Raw genomic sequence first — 22,046 nt, 5'->3', positions numbered from 1 at the left:
AAATAGTACCCACTTTCTCAAGCTTGAAGGTTTAAGTGAGATAATACGTGAAAACCTTCGGCATGGTGCCTGGCCTAGTATGTGCTCAATAGTGTTGTCAGTTGGTGATTAGCACCCGGTGGTAGAAGAGGTAGACTCATTATCACTATCCTAAGTAGTGTCGCCAAATGCCATGTTTCAGGTTCAGTAGGAAAACCAGGGGAAATGACAGTCAGAGGGGACTTGTCCTTTTCAACCTCCTATACATAATCTCTGCTCGCGTCATTCACAACTCATTGCCTTCCCATCTTAGCTTCTCTGATGCCTGGCACGCAGGGCTCAATAAATCCTTCCTGAATGAATGAAGGACCTGAGCATAGTGGAGTTTGCCTTCTCTGTGCCGACTGGGTGATCTTTGATGATTCTTTTAAGATGTCTGAGCTCCAGCTTCCTCGTCTGTCAAATGGAGAAGGTTGCTGGGGGGAAAAAAAATGAGATGTAGTGTGTGAAAGTGTGTGTAAACTCCCAGGATCTTGTAGTGATTTACGTTGTGAATCATACAGGCTGAGCGAGTAGGGGTGTCTGTGAGTGTGTAAATGCACATGCAAATGCACTTATTATACACACATACACACACACACACACACACACGACTAGCAAAGGAAAAGTCAATCTAAAACCAGACAAATGCCAGTATTTTCTACTGGGAAGAGAGAAAGAACTGGAGCAAGAGGGTTAGAGTCTTTATCAACTGGGATCGAAAAGGATTGAAACAGGGGCAGTAGAAAATTATCTGGGGAAGAGAAACGTGCTCAGCACCACAACTGGCCAGGTGCCCTCTGGTCCCCGCCTTGGCCACTTTAATCCTGGCCGTCAGAAATTCAGTGGCAGCAGCTTGCTCCCCAACACCCTAATGCTTCCCACATTAACTCCTGGGTGGGATCACCACCCTTGGGATGTGTCATTACTGTCTTGCACTGAACCACCCCCAGCTGTGCTATTAGGAGCTTTAGTACAATTTCCTTCCGCACCCGGTGAAAGATATTGTCAACAACTTCAAAAGTCTTACTACCAGATGCCCTTAATGGTACAGTGCTATCTGAAGATGACTTTGTGCTGCCTTTACCCCCCTTCTATAAAGAACCATGGACACTATGATGATCACAATTTCAGTACGTGAAGCAGTCAGGTTCGTTTGCCCTCTACTTGCTTCTAAAGGAAATGTTGGAATAACCCAGGACAAAATTTGGAAACTAGGAAGCTTTTAATGACTTCCTGTTGGTCGGCCTAAAGGGATTCAACTCCATCATTGCTAGGTACCTTGTACGATGCCTAATTCACGTGCTTCGAGGTGGAAGCAGAACGAATGTTGGTTTAGAATCTTGTTCAGTGTAAACTATCCGTCTACCATTAGATTAGATGGCATGGGAAAGCTGGCTTAGTCGTTTTTATACAAACATTTGTCTGGAGATCTAAGGATGCTATAACTTTTTTTTTTCTAACATCTTTATTGGAGTATAATTACTTTACAATGGTGTGTTAGTTTCTGCTTTATAACAAAGTGAATCAGTTATACATATACATATGTCCCCATATCTCTTCCCTCTTGCGTCTCCCTCCCTCCCACCCTCCCTGTCCCACCCCTCTAAGTGGTCACAAAGCACCGAGCTGATCTCCCTGTGCTATGCGGCTGCTTCCCACTAGCTATCTATTTTACGTTTGGTAGTGTATAGAAGCAGAGAGGCAGGGATGTGGCGTAGTTACTAGTGTAGGTCCTCCTAATCTGCTTGCATTCAGACTCACCTCTGCCCTCCACTACCATGTGACCTCCAGCAAGCTCACTACCCACCTCAAGCCTCAGTTTCCTCATCTGTATAATGGTGACGGATAGTACCTACTTAAGAAAGTTGTTATGAGCATTAAGGGAGATATGAGCCAGTAAAGAAGCTAACACAGTGCCTGGAGGTTGAAAAATGGTGGTGGTGTTATAAATATTTTTATTAATGAAGCAACACCAACTTGCTTAATATTTTTTCAAGCCATACAAACAGAACTAAAAACTATGGGTGCCCAGCAGTTCCTTTAGTTTAATTGAAGCAGGAGTGAAATGCTTTAAAGGCTATGTTTAAGTGTTGGTAAAATTTTTAAAAGAAAAAGGAAGAACCTACTCTCACATGGAGGGTTTTTTTGTGGATTGACACAATGCAGTAAAACCCAACAAAAGCAATTACCCCTTGATTGAGTCAGGCCAGCTGAGGAGGGAATTATACATTTGAAATCAACAAATTGGATTTGATCCTTTTGCAGGCTCAGCAATTGTTGCCTGACTAGTCCTTCAGAAGATCAGAGGTGGCCCCCTCAGTTTACAGATTCCATCAGCTGATGCGCTCTGTCTGTACAGAACAGTTTTCCCCTTGTTTAGGTTCTAAATGAATGATATTTGCTTCCAAAGTTATTATAGCTGCTAAACACATGCTGACTCTAAAATCTCTCCCTCCAAAATAAAGCATATATATTTATGCATATGTATGTAACTGTTACCTAAAAGAACCTTTCTGGTAAAATATATTTAGTAATAGATGCCATCCCATAGCATTCAAAATGTTCAGTGATATGAATTATAATGCTCAGACCATTTTGAGCTGATGTGCTCTTCCTTTATAAACGATCCCTATTTCCTTCCACAGAATAGACACCGGCATAGAGCTTCACTTCTGTTTTCCCTCTTGCTCCTGATTTTACCCCATGTGGCTTGAGAGCTAAATACCAAGCTATAGATCACTGGTATTAATAAGCACGGCAAATTTGTTAGTGATTTTTTTTTTTTTGCCTTGTGCCAATAAGCACCATTAACATTTACTGAAAATGAATGCAATAAGTTAGCAACGAGGAAAATGTTGATATTCAGCTGACTGCATAGAAAAAAATTATTTTATTCTCCCCCTTCCTGCTGCTCTCAGAGTACACAAAAGTTGCAGACCCAGTCTGTACGTGTGAGCTGAGGGAACTGGCGTTTGGAAGCATTGCTGATCCTAACACCTGGAAAGCAAGTGTGCATGCTTCTAAATAGTTGCCACACGTGACATGGTCCTGCCTGCTATTTTTGTTTTACATGTTGTTTATTATAAAAAAAATCTTTCCAATCTTCGTCTTCAGATAAAGATCCACTCCTAGGTATTTATCCAAAGAAAACAAAAACACTAAGTAGAAAAGATATATGCACCCCTGTATTCACTGCATCATTATTTACAATAGCCAAGATATGGAAGCAGCCTAAGTGTCCATTAATAGATGAAAGGATAAAGATATATATGCAGTGGAATATTAGCCCTAAAGAAGAATGAAACCTTGCCATTTTCGACAACATGGATGAACCTAAAGGGTATTATGCTTAGTGGAATAAGTCAGACAGAGAAAGACAAATACTGTGTGATTTCACTTATATGTGGAATCTAAGAAACAAAACAAATGATCAAACATAACAAAACAGAAACAGAGTTATAGATACAGAGAACAAACAGGTGATTGCCAGAGGGAGGAGACTGGAGGGAGGAGAGAAATAGTTGAGGGAGATTAAGAGGTACAAACTTCCAGTTGCAAAATAAGTGAGTGACAGGTATGAAATGTACAGTGTGGGGAATATAGTCAATAACTATGTAATATCTTTGTGTTGTAGTATCATAACTAGACTTATCACGGTGATCATTTTGAAATGTATAGAAATATCAAATCACTGTGTTGTGCAATGGGAACTAACATAGTGTTGTAGGTCAATTATACTTCAGAAACAAACAAACTCATAGGAAAAAAGATCAGCTTTGTGGGTACTGGGGGGTGGAGGTTGGGGGGAGGGGGAATTGGATGAAGACATTCAAAAGGTACAAATTTCCAGTTATAAGATAAATAAGTACTAGGGAATGTAATGTACAACATGATAAATATAACATACTATATGTTATATATGAAAGTTAAGAGAATAAATCCTAAAAGTTGTCATCACTAGGAAAAATTTAAAAAGTTATAAAGACCCAAGTCTATATCCTGACCCACAAGACCCTGCAGTGAGAGTCTCTGGCTACTTTTCCATCTCATCCTCCATCACTCATCCCCTTTCCTGCCATATGCCAGATCCCTAGTCATATTTCATCTGTTCCCATGTGCTGTGCTCCTTGCCTTTGCAGGATCTTGATACATGCTTTCATCTCTATTTTTTAACAGCTTTATTGAAATATAATTCACATACCATACAATTCATTCATTTAAAATGTACTATTGGATGGATTTTAATATATTCACAGAGTGTGCGTCCATCACCACCATCAATTCTAAAGTATTTTCGTTACCCCAAGAAGAAATCCTGTACCACTAAGCCATCATCCCCAATCCTCCCCCATCAGCCCTAGGCAAACACTAACCTACTTTTTGTCTCCATAAATTTGTCTATTCTGAACATTTCCTATACATGGCATCATACAATGTGTGGTCCTTTGTGATGGGCTTCTTTCACTTAGCATAATGTTTTCAAGGATCATCTATGCTGTAACTTGGATCAGTACTTCATTCCTTCATATTGACAAATAATATTCCACCCTATGGCTATACCACATTTCATTTATCCATTCATCAGCTGACAGATGTTTGGGTTGTTTCCACTTTTTGGCTGTTATGAATAATGCTGATATGAACATTCTAGTACAAGTTTAGTGCAGACAAATGTTATCATTTCTCTTGGATATGTATCTAGGAGTGGAATTGTCAGACCATGTGATAACTCTTATGTTTAACCCCTTGTAGAACTGCCAGACTGTTTTTCCAAAGTGGCTGTACCATTCACATTTCCACCAACAATGTATGAAAGTTCCCAGCTTTCTAATTGGAACTTATTATTCCAATCCTATCTTGTTATTCCAATCTAATCTCACTAACTCTTCTTATTCCAATTTTATAATCATTTTGATTGTAGCCATCCTAGCAGGTGTGAAGTTGTATTTCATTGTGCTTTTTTCTCAGCTTTTGATCTAGACAATTTCTACTCACTTTTCAAGCTGCAGCTTAAAAATCACTTCCACAGGGACTCTTACCCTGACCACCCCACCCCCAGACTAGCCTGGGGCTCCTCTCAGAAAAGCTATCTTTTCCCTCTAAACTTGAAGTTCAACATGAGCAGGGACCAGCCCATCTATCTTTGTTCCCTACGTTATCCCCAGAATCTAGACATTGCATGAACTACAGAGCTTCTTGTTAAAAATATAGGTTGAGTGTTTCTTTTTCTGGCTGAGTAATATTCCATTGTATAAATGTGCCACATCTTCTTTATCCATTCATCTGTCGATGGACATTTAGGTTGCATCCATGTCCTGGCTATTGTAAATAGTGCTGCAGTGAACATTGTGGTACATGACTCTTTTTGAATTATGGATTTCTCAGGGTATATGCCCAGTAGTGGGATTGCTGGGTCGTATGGTAGTTCTATTTTTAGTTTTTCAAGGAACCTCCATACCGTTCTCCATAGTGGCTGTATCAATTTACATTCCCACCAACAGTGCAAGAGGGTTCCCTCTGTCATACAGAGTGAAGTAAGTCAGAAAGAGAAAAACTTTCTCTGTATGCTAACACGTATATATGGAATCTAAAAAAAAAAAAAAGGTTCTGATGAACCTAGGGGCAGGACAGGAATAAAGACACAGATGTAGAGAATGGACTTGAGGACACAAGGAAGGGGAAGGGTAAGCTGGGACGAAGTGAGAGAATAACACTGACATATATACACTACCAAATGTAAAATAGATGGCTAGTGGGAAACAGCCGCATAGCACAGGGAGATCAGCGCAGTGCTTTGCGACCACCTAGAGGAGTGGGATAGGGAGGGTGGGAGGGAGATGCAAGAGGGAGGGGATATGGGGATATACGTATGCATGTAGCTGATTCACTTTGTTATACAGCAGAAACTAACACAACACTGTAAAGCAATTATACTCCAATAAAGACGTTAAAAAAATATATGTTGAGTGGATGACGTATACAAGATAGTGAGAAAAAAAGGGTTCATTTTTTGAAAATCACCTCTTTCAGAATAATTGGCATGATTACCTTTTCAGTCTATTTCATTTTTCAGCATTCCCACAGACTCAGCTATTGAGAAATATCTTAGTATCTCTGGCAAGGGGAGGAAAGGGTCTCTACAGCATAACCATGATGAATGCTTCTATTTTCCCGAATTTTACTGAAGCTGTACACTTTTCTGGTTGACAAGAAACAAGAGGATCTTCAGTATAAATAAGCAAAATCAAGCTGACTATGTAAACAGTTTTCTCAAGTCAAGCAATAAATGAAAAAGAATAGGTTTCTGAGAAATAAGGAACTTAGGGGGACTGGAGTTTTCTGCTTTGGTTGTCAGCTAGGCTACACCCCTAGAGATTTCAGTTCAGTAGGTCTGGGACAGACCCTGGAATATACATTTTTTTTTTTTTTTTTTTTTAGAAAGCCATGTGGAGAGGGCTGTCTTTTTTTTTTTTTTTAATTTATGGCTGTGTTGGGTCTTCGTTTCTGTGCGAGGGCTTTCTCTAGCTGTGGCAAGTGGGGGCCACTCTTCATCGCGGTGCGCGGGACTCTCACTGTCGCGGCCTCTCTTGTTGCGGAGCACAGGCTCCAGACATGCAGGCTCAGTAATTGTGGCTCACGGGCCTAGTTGCTCCGCGGCACGTGGGATCCTCCCAGACCAGGGCTCGAACCCGTGTCCCCTGAATTAGCAGGCAGACTCTCAACCACTGCGCCACCAGGGAAGCCCCTGGAATGTACATTTTTAACAAGACCCATAGTTATGATGCTAATTGTCCATGGGCTCCACTTTTTAAAAAACTCATCCTAGTTTTAATATTCTCATTATTTAATAGAAACAGATTAACGTAGAAGTTAAAAAGTTCCTGGCCCTATTTACTAGCTTTGTGGTTTAGCACAAGTTACTTAATCTTTTCTAAGCCTGTTTCTTCATGTGTAAAGGGGGAAGCGGCAATAAAATGCCTACATCCTAGGGCTGCTGTGAGCATTAAATGAAACAATACATATAAAGCACAATATCTAGCACATAAATGCTCCAGTATGTTAGTTGCTATTAGTATTACTATTTTATCATTTTGTCATTATCCGAATTGTAAGAGAATGTAGACAAAAAATATATTTTAAAGGAATCAAGTTTTGCTAAGTAAGAGAAATACTTCTTAAGCAGAAGTTGGGAATTTATCGTGTTCGTCAATGGTTTTATCATCATTGTTAGTTTTGTAGGTAATTTTCCAGGTGTTCCTTTACTGATATCACTAAGTGTCATTCATGTCTGTTTCCAAGTGCCTCCCTAAACCTCAAGGAATAATTTAGTCATTTCTGAAGAAGCAGAATTCTGGCTCGTATATTGAATTACAGATCACCACCCAGTTCACAACATGAGCTATGTACTAGATGTAACACATCTTCCTTAGGTGTCATTTATTGAGCAGAATGTACTGCCCTCCAAAATCTTATTTTTCTCTATTAAGTAATATATTGGGCCTGGATGCTGTCCTGATAGAACTTATTCTCTAAGGTAGAAGTTCTCAAAGTTCAATCAAACTAGGGTGTATCAGTCATCTTACAGAATCAAGAATGTTTGTTCACTTACCCAAGTCCTGTTTACTGAGTGTCTAACAAGTGTCAGGCATTCAGGATTTACAGAGAAGAAGAAAGTCAAGATCCCAAATCAAGTGGAGACAGAAAAAAAAAAAAAACCAAGTAATTAAATACATTACCGAGGAAGTGTGGTTGGTGATGGACGCTATGAATGACATTGAACAGGGAGATGTGGTAGAAATGTGTAAGGGAAAAGAACTATTTTAGATTAATAATCAGGAAAAGGCTTTCCCAGGAGATGACATTTTGAGCTGTCACCTGAATGCCACGAAGGAACCAGCCATGGGCAATGCCAGGAGACAGAGTGATTGAGGAAAAGGGAACAGTCAGTGAAAAGACCCTAAGCCAGGACCTGGTGGGTCACATTTAGGAGTTAGGGTGTGAGTCCAAGTATAATGAGAAACCACTGGAGAATTTAAGGGGGAGGATGTCATAGTCTAACCCATCATCATTTCAGGATCACTTTCCCCTTCCCTCCTCCCCTCTCTCTAAAGCGACTAGCTACTGTGAAATCTAATGGAATGATGTTTAACTGCAGTATCTGCTTCCACGAGTCCAGCTACAATCTCTGTAATTTCTCTAATGAACTTGTCACAGAGGCATGCCATGAACGTCCCAAATCACATCTCACTTATGGCATCGAGTTTTCTCTCCATAGCATTTTAACGATTCTCCTCTCTGGTGTCTCTGGTACTTTAGGTTACACCAGGTGACGTTTGAGGTGCCCACCTGTGAGGGGAAGGAGCGGCAGAAGGTGGCCCTGATTGGCGACTCCTCATCTTCGGCAGAGTTCTTTGTCACCGTGGCTGTCTTTGCCTTCCTCTACTCCTTGGCCGCCACTGTCGTTTACATTTTCTTCCAGAACAAGTATCGAGAAAACAACCGGGGTCCACTCATCGTAAGTGGTTTGCTTTATGAAATAACTTTTTCTGTCCCTTCTAATTTCTTTTTTCCAGTGCTTAAAGGCTTTGGAGTTACCTGAGCCCTCAGGGCAGGTGTTTGAAAGGCAATCACGTTCTTTTTCATCCAAATCTCTTAGATCTAAAACGAAAACATGATGCCTGTCATTCTTTTGTGCCCATGCCTGTCATTCTTTTGTGCCCCTGCGCTGGAGAAGTATTGTAAGAGTTGCTAGAAACTCCTCTGCAATAAATGCTTGGAAATCTCATGAGATCAAGGAAAGAGTAGTGAGGCTTGCTGCAGATTTATTTATAATTCCAGTATTATGGAGTTAGTCGACCATTTTTTCTCACTAGTTGTTTAGACAATGTGACTTGTACTTATTGAAATGTGTTATTCCTTTGATATATGATAGACTGGTCATAGAATGGTTTACTTTGAAGATGGAGTTCTCTGTCTCTGAATCTCTCTTTCTCTCTCTCTCTCTCTCTCTCCCCCTCGATCTTATCTCTTTCCACCACCAACCCTCCCCCACTTTCTTTTTCCTTATACAATGGTTCAAGGACTCACCTGGGTGAAACCAGTCTAGCTCAGCATGTCCAAATAGGGACACACAGACACCTAGGCGGACACAACAACTCTCAGAGGGATACATAAGCGTGGATAACTTTAAGGAAATACATTTAAAATTTTTCAGCTTTCTCATGTGCATTTGCCTAAAACTTATCTTACTGAGAATGCCCTGCTTCTGAAAATATGTTACTGCTTCTTTCTTAATCACCTATTCCCCTTTTATAAAATAAAAGCATCCTTCTTTTCCATCCCCATACACGGGATATTGCTAGGTTGCGAAGCCTTGGAGTCATTAAAAAAAAGGACCATTTGAAATATCGGTGTTGCTATTGACAAAAGTGAGGTATTCAAATGGCTGGGTAGTGTATCCTTTTGCATCTAACGAGGTTTCCAATTTTTTCCTTTCAATAAAATAGAAATTCCTAATCTACGTCAGCTGATAGATCATTAAAAAGTAATTTTTGATGACAGATCACTCTGTGGTCTGGGACATATTACTCAGAAGGAATTCAGAGAAATTAATGGCATCACTATAACAAAACCCCATCCATTCTCATCTACTCATTTCTGTGAGCAAACCTTCTCAACACATCTGTACAACGAGAAATGGAAATAGAATTTATGCTGAATCAAGTCCCATGTTAGAAGTAAGTAATATTTGTCCCTCGAAAGTACATCAGCTAATTGAAGAAAAAACAGTCCCATACATTTCTAATAAAAATTTTACTTTTAAAATTTAATAATTATTAACATGTATAATATATTTATGTTGTTTTGGACAATTGTGCATTAATAACATTTTTAATGATTACCCAACTCAAAAGAAAAATTTTTGATATTTAAAAGCATTAGGGTCATGGGTAATCAGAGAGTAATTTTAATTTATATACCTATTTTTGTTGCAAAGAAATGTAACAGGGTGATCGATAAAATGCTTTCCAGTATAAAAAAATGTTATATGAGGCTATGATTCAGTGGGGGAAGTATAATGGAAATGCAAGTTCAAGGAGAACAAAAAGAACATGTAAAGTTTCTGACTGTTAATGAGGAATTTGTTTAATAATTTTTAAATGGGTAATAGAGAGTATCAAATAACAATTCCATTGAATTCATCTAAAAATTGATACAATGGGATATATTTTTAAATATCAATACTTATGCCCAACATTACACTCTTGCAACTGTTTAGACTTTTAATAAAAACAAAATTATATGTCAACTTTATACGAATAGGCACACAGTTTTTACAAATTCTTTTAGGGAGTATGTGAGTGAAATAAATTTTACAGATCTCTAGTCTAATCTATATATTATAGAGACTAGAAACTTAAAATCAACATGTTTTGAAGGGTAACTGGGAGAAACCCCTATTTGTAAAACGTCATGATTAAGTTTGAAGGGACTGGGGAAAGATCTGTTTTATAGCACTTCAGTATGTTATTGTGGAAAAAGAAGAGTCAATCAGCAGAACTTGAACCTTTGGACAGATGTCTTTTTTTAAATTTTCCCTCCCAAATTGGAGCTACTGGTCTTAATGGTTTTAAAATATCTTTAACAGTGTCACCTACCTTGGGGTTAACCCTCGCATGATGTGCAGATAGATACATCAGAGAGGTTGAGATACGTGTGTGTGTGTGTGTGTATACTATAAAACTGACATGTGTACATCCTTTCTGGATACATGTAGACACTCTCATAGAATTCTAAAGTCTGAGGAAATACTCTGACTTCCAGAGAGAAGAAACTGACTCAGTTAGTTTGCCCATAAAGTGGGAAAAGCTCTGTTTTGTTATATAAAACTACATTCTCCTCATAAGAAGTAATCTGGTAAGGCCATGCTATTTCATCTCTGTGTAAATAGTCTTTCCCATCAAGCAGGATATAATGAAATCCTGAATTGTGTACTACATTGGGTAGGTTTTGTTTTATTACATCGTGGAAGAAGGGGAAGAGCGGGGAGTTAATTCTAGTAATAAAAAGGGAAAGGCTCCTAGGTGAGACTTCAGTGATATTAAAAAACTGATGTGCTCATTACTTAGCAGATAAAAGTTAATTTAAAAGCGAGCCCGAATCCTAAGAGTCACAGAGACAGAATGAATGTAGAGGATCAGTATGACGCCATTGCAGCTGCAAATGACAAGCCTTTCCAGTTCTAATCCCACCACAATGGGGCCGTGACTGGGGAAGGAGGGGTGGGCTATGGTACCCACCCTTAACTGTGAGTTAGCAGGTTAAGGCCAATCCACAGTGTGAGCAAGATCTCAAGAAGGTGGTTCATACCTAAGAAAACCTTCAAATACTAAACTAACAGTAATTGTACTTGTTAAATAAATTTATTTATTTATTTATTTATTTTTGGCTGTGCTGGGTCTTCGTTTCTGTGCGAGGGCTTTCGCTAGTTGCGGCGAGCGGGGGCCACTCTTCATCACGGCGTGCGGGCTTCTCACTGTCGCGGGCTCTCTTGTTGCGGAGCACAGGCTCCAGACGCGCAGGCTCAGTAGCTGTGGCTCACGGGCCCAGTTGCTCCACGGCATGTGGGATCTTCCCAGACCAGGGCTGGAACGCGCATCCCCTGCACCGGCAGACAGACTCTCAACCACTGCGCCACCAGGGAAGCCCCTAATTGTACTTTTTTAAAGCCAAGCCTATTTATTCAGAAAGATGGCTACTGATCATTACTTGTTCTCTCTGTTCCTGTCACTATTCTTTTGTTATTGTTGCTTTGTATTTTACAAAACCCACATTTTTCCCTTTATTCTGTAGTTCGGGATTCTCTATAATCCTCTAGGACATGACAGGATACATCATGCACAGATCAGATCAATGTGGAGGAAAGTGATGAGGATGGCGATGGTGTTGATAATAGTAACAACAATAATACTGGCTGGTATTGATAGAGTTTCTTACTCTGTGTGGAGTTGATTTAATACTCACAACAACCGTAGCTTGTATTGTTTTACACTTTTATAGGTGAGGAAAGGGAGGCTCGAAGTTACCCAATTAACTCTCCCAGGTCACATCACTAATAGTCAGAGGGTAGAGTTTGAACCCAGGTCTCTCCAAATCCAGGGCCCAAATTCATAACTACCATGCAAGAGGATCCAAAATCCTGATAGGCAACGTGCTACAAATTTGGAGGGGCATAGGTGGGTAGGACAAATTGGTTTATACACCTGGACAACTCCTGTTATTTTCTTGCTCAGGATATAGAGAAACCAAACCCTAGAACCCCTAGACTTTTCTGCTTATTTGACTGTCATAGAGGGTTTTTTTTAAATTTGCCTTCAGAATCCATTTGGAGTTATAGAATGGCTGCCGTGAATCTATGATGCTAGGATAACTTGAGGGTTCTGCTGTTTATCTCTGTTGCACATGAAGGATGTCAGTGATAGAAAACAAGCTTTAAACATGCCCAAGATCAATGGCTATTATAAATCAGAGATTACCAGGACTGATTACTATATATTTGTAAGCCGTCGTGAGCAATTTCAGGCAGACTGGAGCCAATGGCTATTATCAATGGCTATTTTTTAAGGTATCTTTCTCTACTGAATATGCTTGACAAGATTGCCCACCTTTAAGTGAAAATGAGAATCTGCATGTCTTTAGAAGTAACATAATTGTTAATGATTCTGAATGACACAATAGTGAGAAAATCAGGCCAAAAGAATCAGCCAGCTACTGTACGTCACTACAGTGAGTGCCTTCTTGTACAGATGAATAAATATCTTAGAAAGCAGAAGTGGCCACCTGAATGGTGCATGATTGTGGAATTGAAATGTCACCTCTGGTTATATCATTCTGTCATGTTCCTTAGAGTACAGTTTTAAAGCCAAATCTCCTGCCTAGATTTCTGAGACAGGATGTTCTGAACCATTTTCAGATCTCATGTCAAATAGTGACGATGTGAGGCTTTAGGGGTTTTTTTAAAATATTAATGTAAAGTAGTTTAAAAAACTAATAAACACCATCCCACATTTTGGTGAATCCTTCTCACGAGAGATTTGGCTTAAAGTAACTACTCTAAATGTCAAGTAGAATCAATATTCACTTTAAGATTTTGTGGGAAAGGAAGTGGCTGTGTTGTTGAAGCTCTCCTTTTCCCATAAAGGAGACCAGGTTGACCAGAGGCAGTTTATGGGGCTAGAAGTGTTTACCCATTGCGGTCACACGGTGGTACCATGGCTCACGTTTGTTTTACGCCTGATGCATTCCTAATATTTTCATATTTCCCATCCAGCCTCAAAACAATCCTGAGAGAGATGTGGAGCGATTACAATCAGCCTCATTCTACAGATTCACTGTGACTCCTCTTTATCAAGCACCAGGCATGGGAAAATGAATCCCTGGGAGATTAGGGACCTTGTCTGTGGTCAAAGAAGTTAACGGCAGAACAAGGACTCAGACTCTTAGGCCAGTGATCTTGAGGGTAGTGGCTAAACTATGGGGTCCTGGATTTTAATCCCCCTGTATGACCTGTTATTTAACAGTTGGAAGCCTACATACAACTTTATCTATAGAATGAAGCTAATAATAATACACATGTCACAAGGCTGCTGTAAGAAAAGGAAGAGTTAATGCCTACAGAGCGCTTTGCACAGGGAGAGGCACACCAGCAAGTGATGGATTAATGGTATCTAATTGTAACCCCGTTGTTACCCTTCATGTTAATTTTTCTCCTGCCCATTACTAGGTAGTACCTTAGCCCCCTAAAGAGGAATTACAGGCGCCTTCCTTTAATTGCCTGAAGCCCTCACAATCCTACTCTCCTCCAGTCCCCTTACCCCAGGCACTTTCTTCCCTCGCCCCCGACCCGCTGCCAAGTCCCACACGATCAAGCTTGACTCAGGACTACTTCTAAGATCGCAATTGCTAGGTTGAGCCTTTCAGTTAACCTTTCTGTTTCTGGAAGCCTGCTCTATGAGATGATTGGAAGGTGGATTTTTAACCCCCTAACAAAATAGAGCTCCCCATTGTCAAGTAGGGGCTGAGGCCATCACTGAGAGGAGAATAGGAGGCAGGCACAGAGCTGGTTGCTCAGAGAATCCAACGCATGTTCCTACTCTCAACTGCATCTTTCTTGGCTGTCATTAGAGATGGAAATCAGAATTGCAGTCTCTGAGCTATTCAGCAATTGCTGAGAAGCCCTTCTCTCGCCTCTCCTCTTCTCTCTCCTCCCCTTCCTCACCCTTTTTCCCTCTTTTCTTCTCTTTCTTCCCTCTCTCTTCTCTCTTCTCTCACCGTGTTAGTTATACTTCAGGTCTAAGTGTATTTCACTTAAATTGTATCTTCAACAGGCCAAGCAATGTATGTATATGGGTGAACTAAAAGCATCCAGCCTGATGAGGAAAATTATTTAATAATTATGACTCTCCTACAAATGACCTGCTAGAGGTTATGTAGTTGGGCTTTGGTGACCTACCAGGAGGAGGAAGTGAACCTCCACCTGGAAGCCAAGGCACTCCCTCCCCAGGTGGGCTGGGCTAATAGTAAAGACAACTTCACAGCATGTGGTGGAGGATGAGAGGATAAACGGAGGAGATTATTTTGAAATTCTGCCTCAAGTATAATGTATTTGGTGCAAAAACAGAATAACATCATTTGAAGCCTCCCAAATGTGTATCTTCTTAGGGGTAGGCATACCTGTCAGAATCTGACATTCTGGCTTGTGGTGTGTGTGTGTGTGTGTGTGTGTGTGTGTGTGTGTGTGTGTGTAGTTTCCACTTCCTCACTCTTTAAACCAAGAAGTGTTGGCAGTACAAAAGGGCATGGACCTAAAAAGAAACGAAATTGAGTTTGTTTTTTTTTGTTTGTTTGTTTGGTTGGTTGGTTTTTAAATTTTTATTTATTTATTTATTTATTTTTGGCTGTGTTGGGTCTTCGTTTCTGTGCGAGGGCTTTCTCTAGTTGTGGCAAGCGGGGGCCACTCTTCATCGCGGTGCGCGGGCCTCTCACTATCGCGGCCTCTCTTGTTGCAGAGCACAAGCTCCAGACGCACAGGCTCAGTAGTTGTGGCTCACGGGCCCAGTTGCCCCGCGGCATGTGGGATCTTCCCAGGCCAGGGCTCGAACCCGTGTCCCCTGCATTGGCAGGCAGATTCTCAACCACTGCGCCACCAGGGAAGCCCCGAAATTGAGTTTTTTGTAGTGAGGTGGATGGACCTAGAGTCTGTCATACAGAGTGAAGTAAGTCAGAAAGAGAAAAACAAATACCGTATGCTAACACATATATATATATATGGAATCTAAAAAAATAATAATAATGGTTCTGAAGAACCTAGGGTCAGGACAGGAATAAAGAGGCAGACGTAGAGAATGGATTCGAGGACATGGGGAGGGGGAAGGGTAAGCTGGGAGGAAGTGAGAGAGTGGCATGGACATGTATACACTACCAAATGTAAAATAGATAGCTAGTGGGAAGCAGCCGCATAGCACAGGGAGATCAGCTCGGTGCTTTGTGACCACCTAGAGGTGTGGGATAGGGAGGGTGGGAGGGAGGGAGATGCAAGAGGAAGATATATGGGGATATATGTATATGTATAACTGACTCACTTTGTTATAAAGCAGAGACTAACACACCATTGTAAAGCAAGTATATTCCAATAAAGGTTAAAAATATATAGGGCATGGACCTAACCTTACGCAAACTGTTAATCTAAACTACTATATATTTTGCATCAACAAATACATCGTTCCAGAATCAGCACCACAGATGAAGGCAAATAAATTAATCCACTTTAAATGTTCCCAGCACAACGTCTACACGTTTGATCAGATTTTACATCCTCAGCTCTTTTCCAGCTTTCTTATGATTAGCAGATTCTTAATTAAAGTTTAGATCAGGGTTAATTCCCACCGTATTTGGTACCACATTTCTCCAATTAACTAGTTAAACAAAGAGACGAGCTGTAGTCCGATAGCCTTAATCAAAGCAGTGAACTGCTTACGGAATTAGTGTGATTCTTCAGGGGCCCAGAGCTCTTCCTGTCCTGTGTTGGAGCCGGTGCCTTCAGAGGACTAGCAGAGAGTGTGTGTCCAAACTTCATCCATTTTTGTCAGATTTCCTCTCATTCCAGGGAACTCATCATTCAGTTAGAAAAACCAGAACCTAGTGGAAATTTGGCAAAACCCCAAATGTGTTTCCTTTTTGATTACAAGACAAAGCTCTTCCTTGGATTCAAGAGTAATGATCAAGGCTGTCTAAGTCCTGCTGGGTCCCGGGCCCTGTGCTAGGCACCAAGGACACACTGCAGAGTAAGACCTAGCTGCTGGCCTCAAGTTCCCTGCTTTATTCCTATTACCCTTGAAGGCCAAATCTGTCATGGGAAGACAGTAGGGTACCAATGGTTAAGAATTCAGGCTCTGTACCCATACTGCTTGTGTCCAAATCTCAGCACCACTGTCTGTCACCTGTGTGACTTTGGACGGGTTATAGAACCTCTCTGTACTTGTGTTTCTTCACCTGTGAGATAGAGATAACAATGGTTCCCAGCCTGTAAAGTTGTCGATCAGATTAAATGAGTTATTGCACAGAAAGCAATTAGAACAGGAGCAAGTGCTCATGAATGCACGCCATTATCTTCCATCATGTAGCCCGGTGTCCATACTGTGCTGTCCATGCAGCTAGAGTTTATTACATTTCAGTGGACTGATGGGCTAAAAAACAAAGTGGATAAATACGAACTCCACTGACTCTCATCTTGAGAAATGCTTTGGAAGGCTTCTTGTTGCACTGTTGACATCAAACACTCTTATATATTGTTTTTGTTGTTTTTTAGAGCTTCCAAATTCAGTATAAGCTGCTGTCATTTGAGACAGATTCAGTCAGCCCTAAGATGGGGTCACTCTGTCCCCATCACTCAGGTCCCCTCCCTTCAGCTCTCCCACCCCCATCCTGGCACTCAGATCTCATATTTTAGGGAAAGAGGGGGAAAGAACACAGTTCCATTAAATAAGCCAGGCTCCAGAGAACAGGAGCTTGAATCCCTTGTCAGTTGGCAAGTCTGAAAATAGCAGAGTGTGAAGAGCAAAGTGGTGTAACAGGTAGAAACTTGGAAAATTTGATTGTTTGGGGGCATCCAACTGAGAAACTAGATTCAGACTTATACCCTCCTCCTATCATTTTTTGAAAGTGGTGAAATATCACCTACCTCACCCCGCCCCCATGATGGCAAAAATATCCTTACTCTTTGCTGAGTTTATTTCTTTGATTCCAGAACAAGCAGACACTCACACATGCAGCTTGGATTCACTGGGGCTTTCAGCAGTTCAGTAATGTCTTGCGCTAATACCCACGGTTCATTAAACTTTCAAATAATTGGCACAAAGTCCAGAGCTTGGATTTTTTGCAGCCCTCTTAGCTCTTTCTCCCAGCTGGACATCTTCATTTCCATTGCTTATTAGCAGGACTCTAATCAAAGCCACAGAGCCATGCAAGGGAGAGCTTCAAACCTTGCCCAGGGAACAGAAGAGAATGTGACTCAAGGTAAAACTGGCTTGGATCCCTTATGAGGGACATGGTTAATTGAAAATACCTGAGAGCTTGGGCAAGCTGTGATCTCCCCTTCACTCAAACACCTACTTATCTGAGACCTGCAACTTGGAATCTGTCTCTAAGTTATTCTGAAATGTCTAAGAAGGATCTAATTGATTTGTATACTGCCTCAAGAACACCTAAGCCTGAATTGCAGTGACTTTTATTTATAGCCTTGTGGGTCCACTACCCAATTGACTAGCCACCCCTGTAGGCAGAAAAGTATGTAGATATTGATAACCTAGAAATTACAAGACCAAAAAAAAGGAAATTATTACAATGGAAAAAGAACTTAGAAAAATTGCAGTTGAGGCTAAGGAAAAGAAGGCTAACATGCCACTCTTTGAGCTGCCATTTACTCTTGAGCACTTTCCACAGGCCAGAAATTAAATTAGATAGTAGTTAACTCATTTAATTCTCCAAACATCTTTAAGGCGGGTATTATTGTGCCCATTTTACAGATACTGGATCAGATTTACAGAGGTTAAGCAACTTGTACTGTGATGCACAGAGAGTGAGGCTTCAGAGACACACTCTTCATCATGGTACTCTGCTGCCACCCCACTTTTACCTGGAAGTATGAAAATGAAATCCAAGAATGTCTATCAGCCTATTCAGCATCCCCTATGTGCAAGACTTACGGGGCCTGCAGTGGCATGAAATATACAAACCCTCACTGTGCTGCAACTGACAGTCAAGTCAATAAGACAGGACAAAGACACATCATGATAAAAGCACAAGAGAAGTGTGTTTTACTAGTGCTGGTGATAGAGACATCATTTAGGAATCAATGGGAAACAGCAAGTGCCATTTATTGGCTTGAGTGGTCAGAGAAGGTTTATGGAGTCTGTGAGACTTGACAAAGAGTAGAGACCAGCTGGATGGAGGGGAGGGCTTTTTGACTAGGGGAATGGCTTGAGCAAGAATGTAGGGGGAAATAATATAATAGTAGACATTTTTGTTGGCCTGCCACCTTCCTTCGTAGACTCATATCGTCCTGCTGAACTATCAGTCATGGTGCCTCACCCAATAACATAAAATGGTCAGGTGACTCAAGCCAGGCAGTCAGAGTCTCCTCTGGGATTTATCTGTGGAGTAAAGTTCTTCCTCTGGAATTGTGAGGCTAGGAAGATGTGAGTTTAGTTGATAGTGGTCACACTGCCAACAATGTGGAAGGAATCTGTGAAAAGAATAAAGCTGAGCAGAGATAAGCAGATCCTAGATATGGAGAGACAGAAAGGTAAAGAGAGACAGAGTGACTTGACCAAAACCAAAAATGAGCACCTGGATTTAGCCATACCTGAAGCCAGACACACTCTAGACTATCCATTTTTGTAAGTTACTGAATTTCCCTTTATGCTTGCTAGTTTGGGGTTTCTCATACTTGCCAAATGAAATAATCTTGACCTATACATAATTTCTGCCTCCTCTATAAAAAAAGGTATAAGAACCCATATGTCAAAAGATATTTGCTAAGATTAAATAACAAATGTCTAATATGATGGTTAGGTGCTAAGCACATAGTAGATGCTTAAAAACAGTTTATTCATAGGACCAAGAAAGAATAAGATAGAATAACTCGGGCAGTACTTCAATATTCATTATTATTTAACTCTAGTTCTTTCCATTTGTAATGGCTGCATAATATTCCATTATCACGAGATAATACGAACTATTTAACCAACCTCTCACTGTTGGATTTTAAATTTTGCGTGGTTTTGAATTTTTCTCTCTCTTCAACAATGCTGTGATGATCAGCCTTGTGCTTCAACCTTGACATGTATTTTAACTCATTTCTTTAGGATAAAAACTCAGAAATTGATTGTTCTCTTGATTTTTATAGAAGTTTCTATTTTAAGTCCATATAAAATATATCCCTAACAAATTACCTCTGATCTGAATGAAAAATATGGATTCCAGATTTTGATTCTACCATAGACCCTTCAATCTTACGCTGTTGGAGAAGAGCTCTCCCAAAAAAGATCTGCAAAGAGAATATTTTCTTCTGAGGGGGAAAAAATAAAACCACTTGCTTTAAGGAGGCTGCCACTGAAACATTTGCTTTGAAACTTGGGATACTAAGGGGACATCAAAAATTCAATTCAAGCCATGTTTAAGGATGCAGAAGCTCAGGCTTTAATTACTAGGGAGAATCCCCAAGACAGGCATTAACCTGCATGGCAGCGTACACCTGGCCCCAGAGCTGGGCTCTGCAGACCTTTAGCTTTGGCAATCTCCTTTCTCACTGAGGCTCAGTAAGTGAAATTCAAGATCATTAACTCCTCCTCTGGCCACACACAGAAGAAGAAAACAAACATACAGAAGTTGCATGTGATGATTTTTTAAAATAAGGAAGCGCTTTATAAGTTTCATCCCGGGGTGTCTCTCGTGCCTGCAGTTCCGTGTGTGGCACGCCAGCAGTGGCCGGGCAGCAACAGGCTCAGCAGGCATCTGTGCCCAGCCCTGCCCGGCTGCCCTCGGCCTCCCATGAGCTTCTGCGTAAATCTGGTGGCTTCTTTCAAACCCCCAGTTAAGCTATATCCCACAGCCTTCCTTCCCTTTTTTTTTTTCACTTGTTCTATAAATTGTTGATTCAGGATTGAAAAAAACCAAGACCAAACTATATGGGATTCGTGTCCCTGATTAGAAGATCTGGCTGCTGAAAACCCCATTCTGAGCTTTATGAAACCCTCAGGCCTGGAGGATTGGCAAAGTTTATAGGGAACGGGCAGGGAGAGGGGCTCTGGAAAGGAGAGAATTGATTCGTATTAGGTCATATTTGTGGAGACTCTCAATGAAGTGGTCCCCCACCTCCTGTCTTGCATTCTCCCAGCCATCACTCCAAACACAGCTGCGTTTATGCCATGGTCCATCTCCGGCTCACCTCTCCTCACTCCAGCCTTCAAGGCCCTCCTAAGCCATGACCCTTCACCTACTCTTCAAAGCCATGTCCTACCATTCCCTATATCCCTAGTTTTCACCAAACTGGACGACTCACCATTCCCTAAACATGCTGTTTACAGGCCTACTTCTGCATAATTACTGAGCACTTGCCACCTAGAAGGTTCTCCTCTCCTCCCCTATCTCAACCTATCAAAATCTGACTCATCCTCAAAGACCCAGCTCAAACGCTATCTGCTCCCTGCAATATTTCCTCATCATCCACATCCTTCCTCCAGAAGATATCTGAGTTCTCCCTCCTCAAACTTCCAAACCTCCGTGTGGAAATCTTTCTTTGTACAAGTACTGCTTTGTACTTGAGTTAGATGTTGTTTTGTCGGATTCCATGACTAAACCTCAAATATCTGAAGGGCAAGGGCTATTTCTAACACAGCTATAGTTCCCTAAAGTCAGTATGAAAGTGAAACAAATGACCTTCCAAGCTGGTCATCAAGGATAGGGTCTGTTGTGTGCATTCCTTCAACATGTATTTGTTGAGAGTTCCTATTGTATGCCAGGAACTGTGGTTAGCACCGGCTGCACACAGCAAATGTGTATTCCAAGAGAGACACAGGAAGAACCGCCAGAAATATAGAATATGCACTGTCTTGTCAAGATCTGGGTCTCTAGATATTGGAGGTATCCATCGGCACTGCTACACTTCAAGCAACAGAATCCCAGAAATCGAAATAAGCATCATTGTTATGAAGACAATCCCTCAGCTCAGAAGAAACTGAGCTTGCTGTTTCAAAATGTTGGGCCCTAGCTCTTCTGAAATTCCGCCTGCAGCAAGCATACTACAACGTACAAGGAGTCTGCCCAACCAAAGTAGCTTAAGGTATCTCTGTCATGTACTTTGTTCTGATTAGGCATTTTGTAAGGGGGAAATGGAATCAAAATATAGTACACTAGCTTCCCTGTCATCTTTGTTCCTCTCTGAAATGTGAAACTTGGCCTTAATTCATACTGTTCATTTAAAAGAGGTATTTATAATTGTGCTTCATCGAGGCAAATTCAAATTTATAAACTTCTGAAGCATCCTTTCAGCCACTGGTTACTGATGCCTATCTGCTTTGTGCTTGTGGGAGATTATTTGGGAAATGTATAATCAGAAAACTAAAGAATTACTCTTGAATAAGAGCGATTCTCTTAAAGAACTCAGATATGAATTTTCTCCACAAAGAAGTCGAGATCTGGTAATATTCTATCTTCAAAATTCAGCTCTTTTCCAAGTGCTTGTAAAATAAAAGAAACAACTTTTCTATCATGCCTAATAAAATAAAGCTCATTCACCAAGACTTTATACTCTTGCTGATAAAGTAATTTGATGACAGAATATATATGAATGGATTGCTGGGGTGAGTGGAAATTAAGTCAACTTATTTCTTTGAAACAAGTGAAATTCCCTGGAAGAAAAAATTTTCCTGGCAGGACAGGGTGACCCTCTCCACATCTCTGACCCC

General features: G+C 40.8%; 1 protein-coding gene across 2 annotated transcripts in view; it reads left to right on the top strand.

Moving 5' to 3' along the window:
* The window catches only part of SYNPR (synaptoporin), a 309,297-nt gene that overhangs the window by 247,449 nt on the left and 39,802 nt on the right, over window positions 1–22,046 (top strand). For both annotated transcript variants that reach the window (XM_057555817.1, XM_007192388.2), the window contains exon 4: window positions 8,338–8,536. In XM_057555817.1, the coding sequence (XP_057411800.1) occupies window positions 8,338–8,536 (199 nt within the window). The remainder of the gene's footprint in view (window positions 1–8,337; window positions 8,537–22,046) is intronic.

Source organism: Balaenoptera acutorostrata, chromosome 10, assembly GCF_949987535.1.
Source record: "Balaenoptera acutorostrata chromosome 10, mBalAcu1.1, whole genome shotgun sequence".
Taxonomy (NCBI): Eukaryota; Metazoa; Chordata; class Mammalia; order Artiodactyla; family Balaenopteridae; genus Balaenoptera; species Balaenoptera acutorostrata.
The sequence above is the reverse complement of the archived record's forward strand: the minus strand, read 5'-3'. Positions and strand labels throughout refer to the sequence as shown.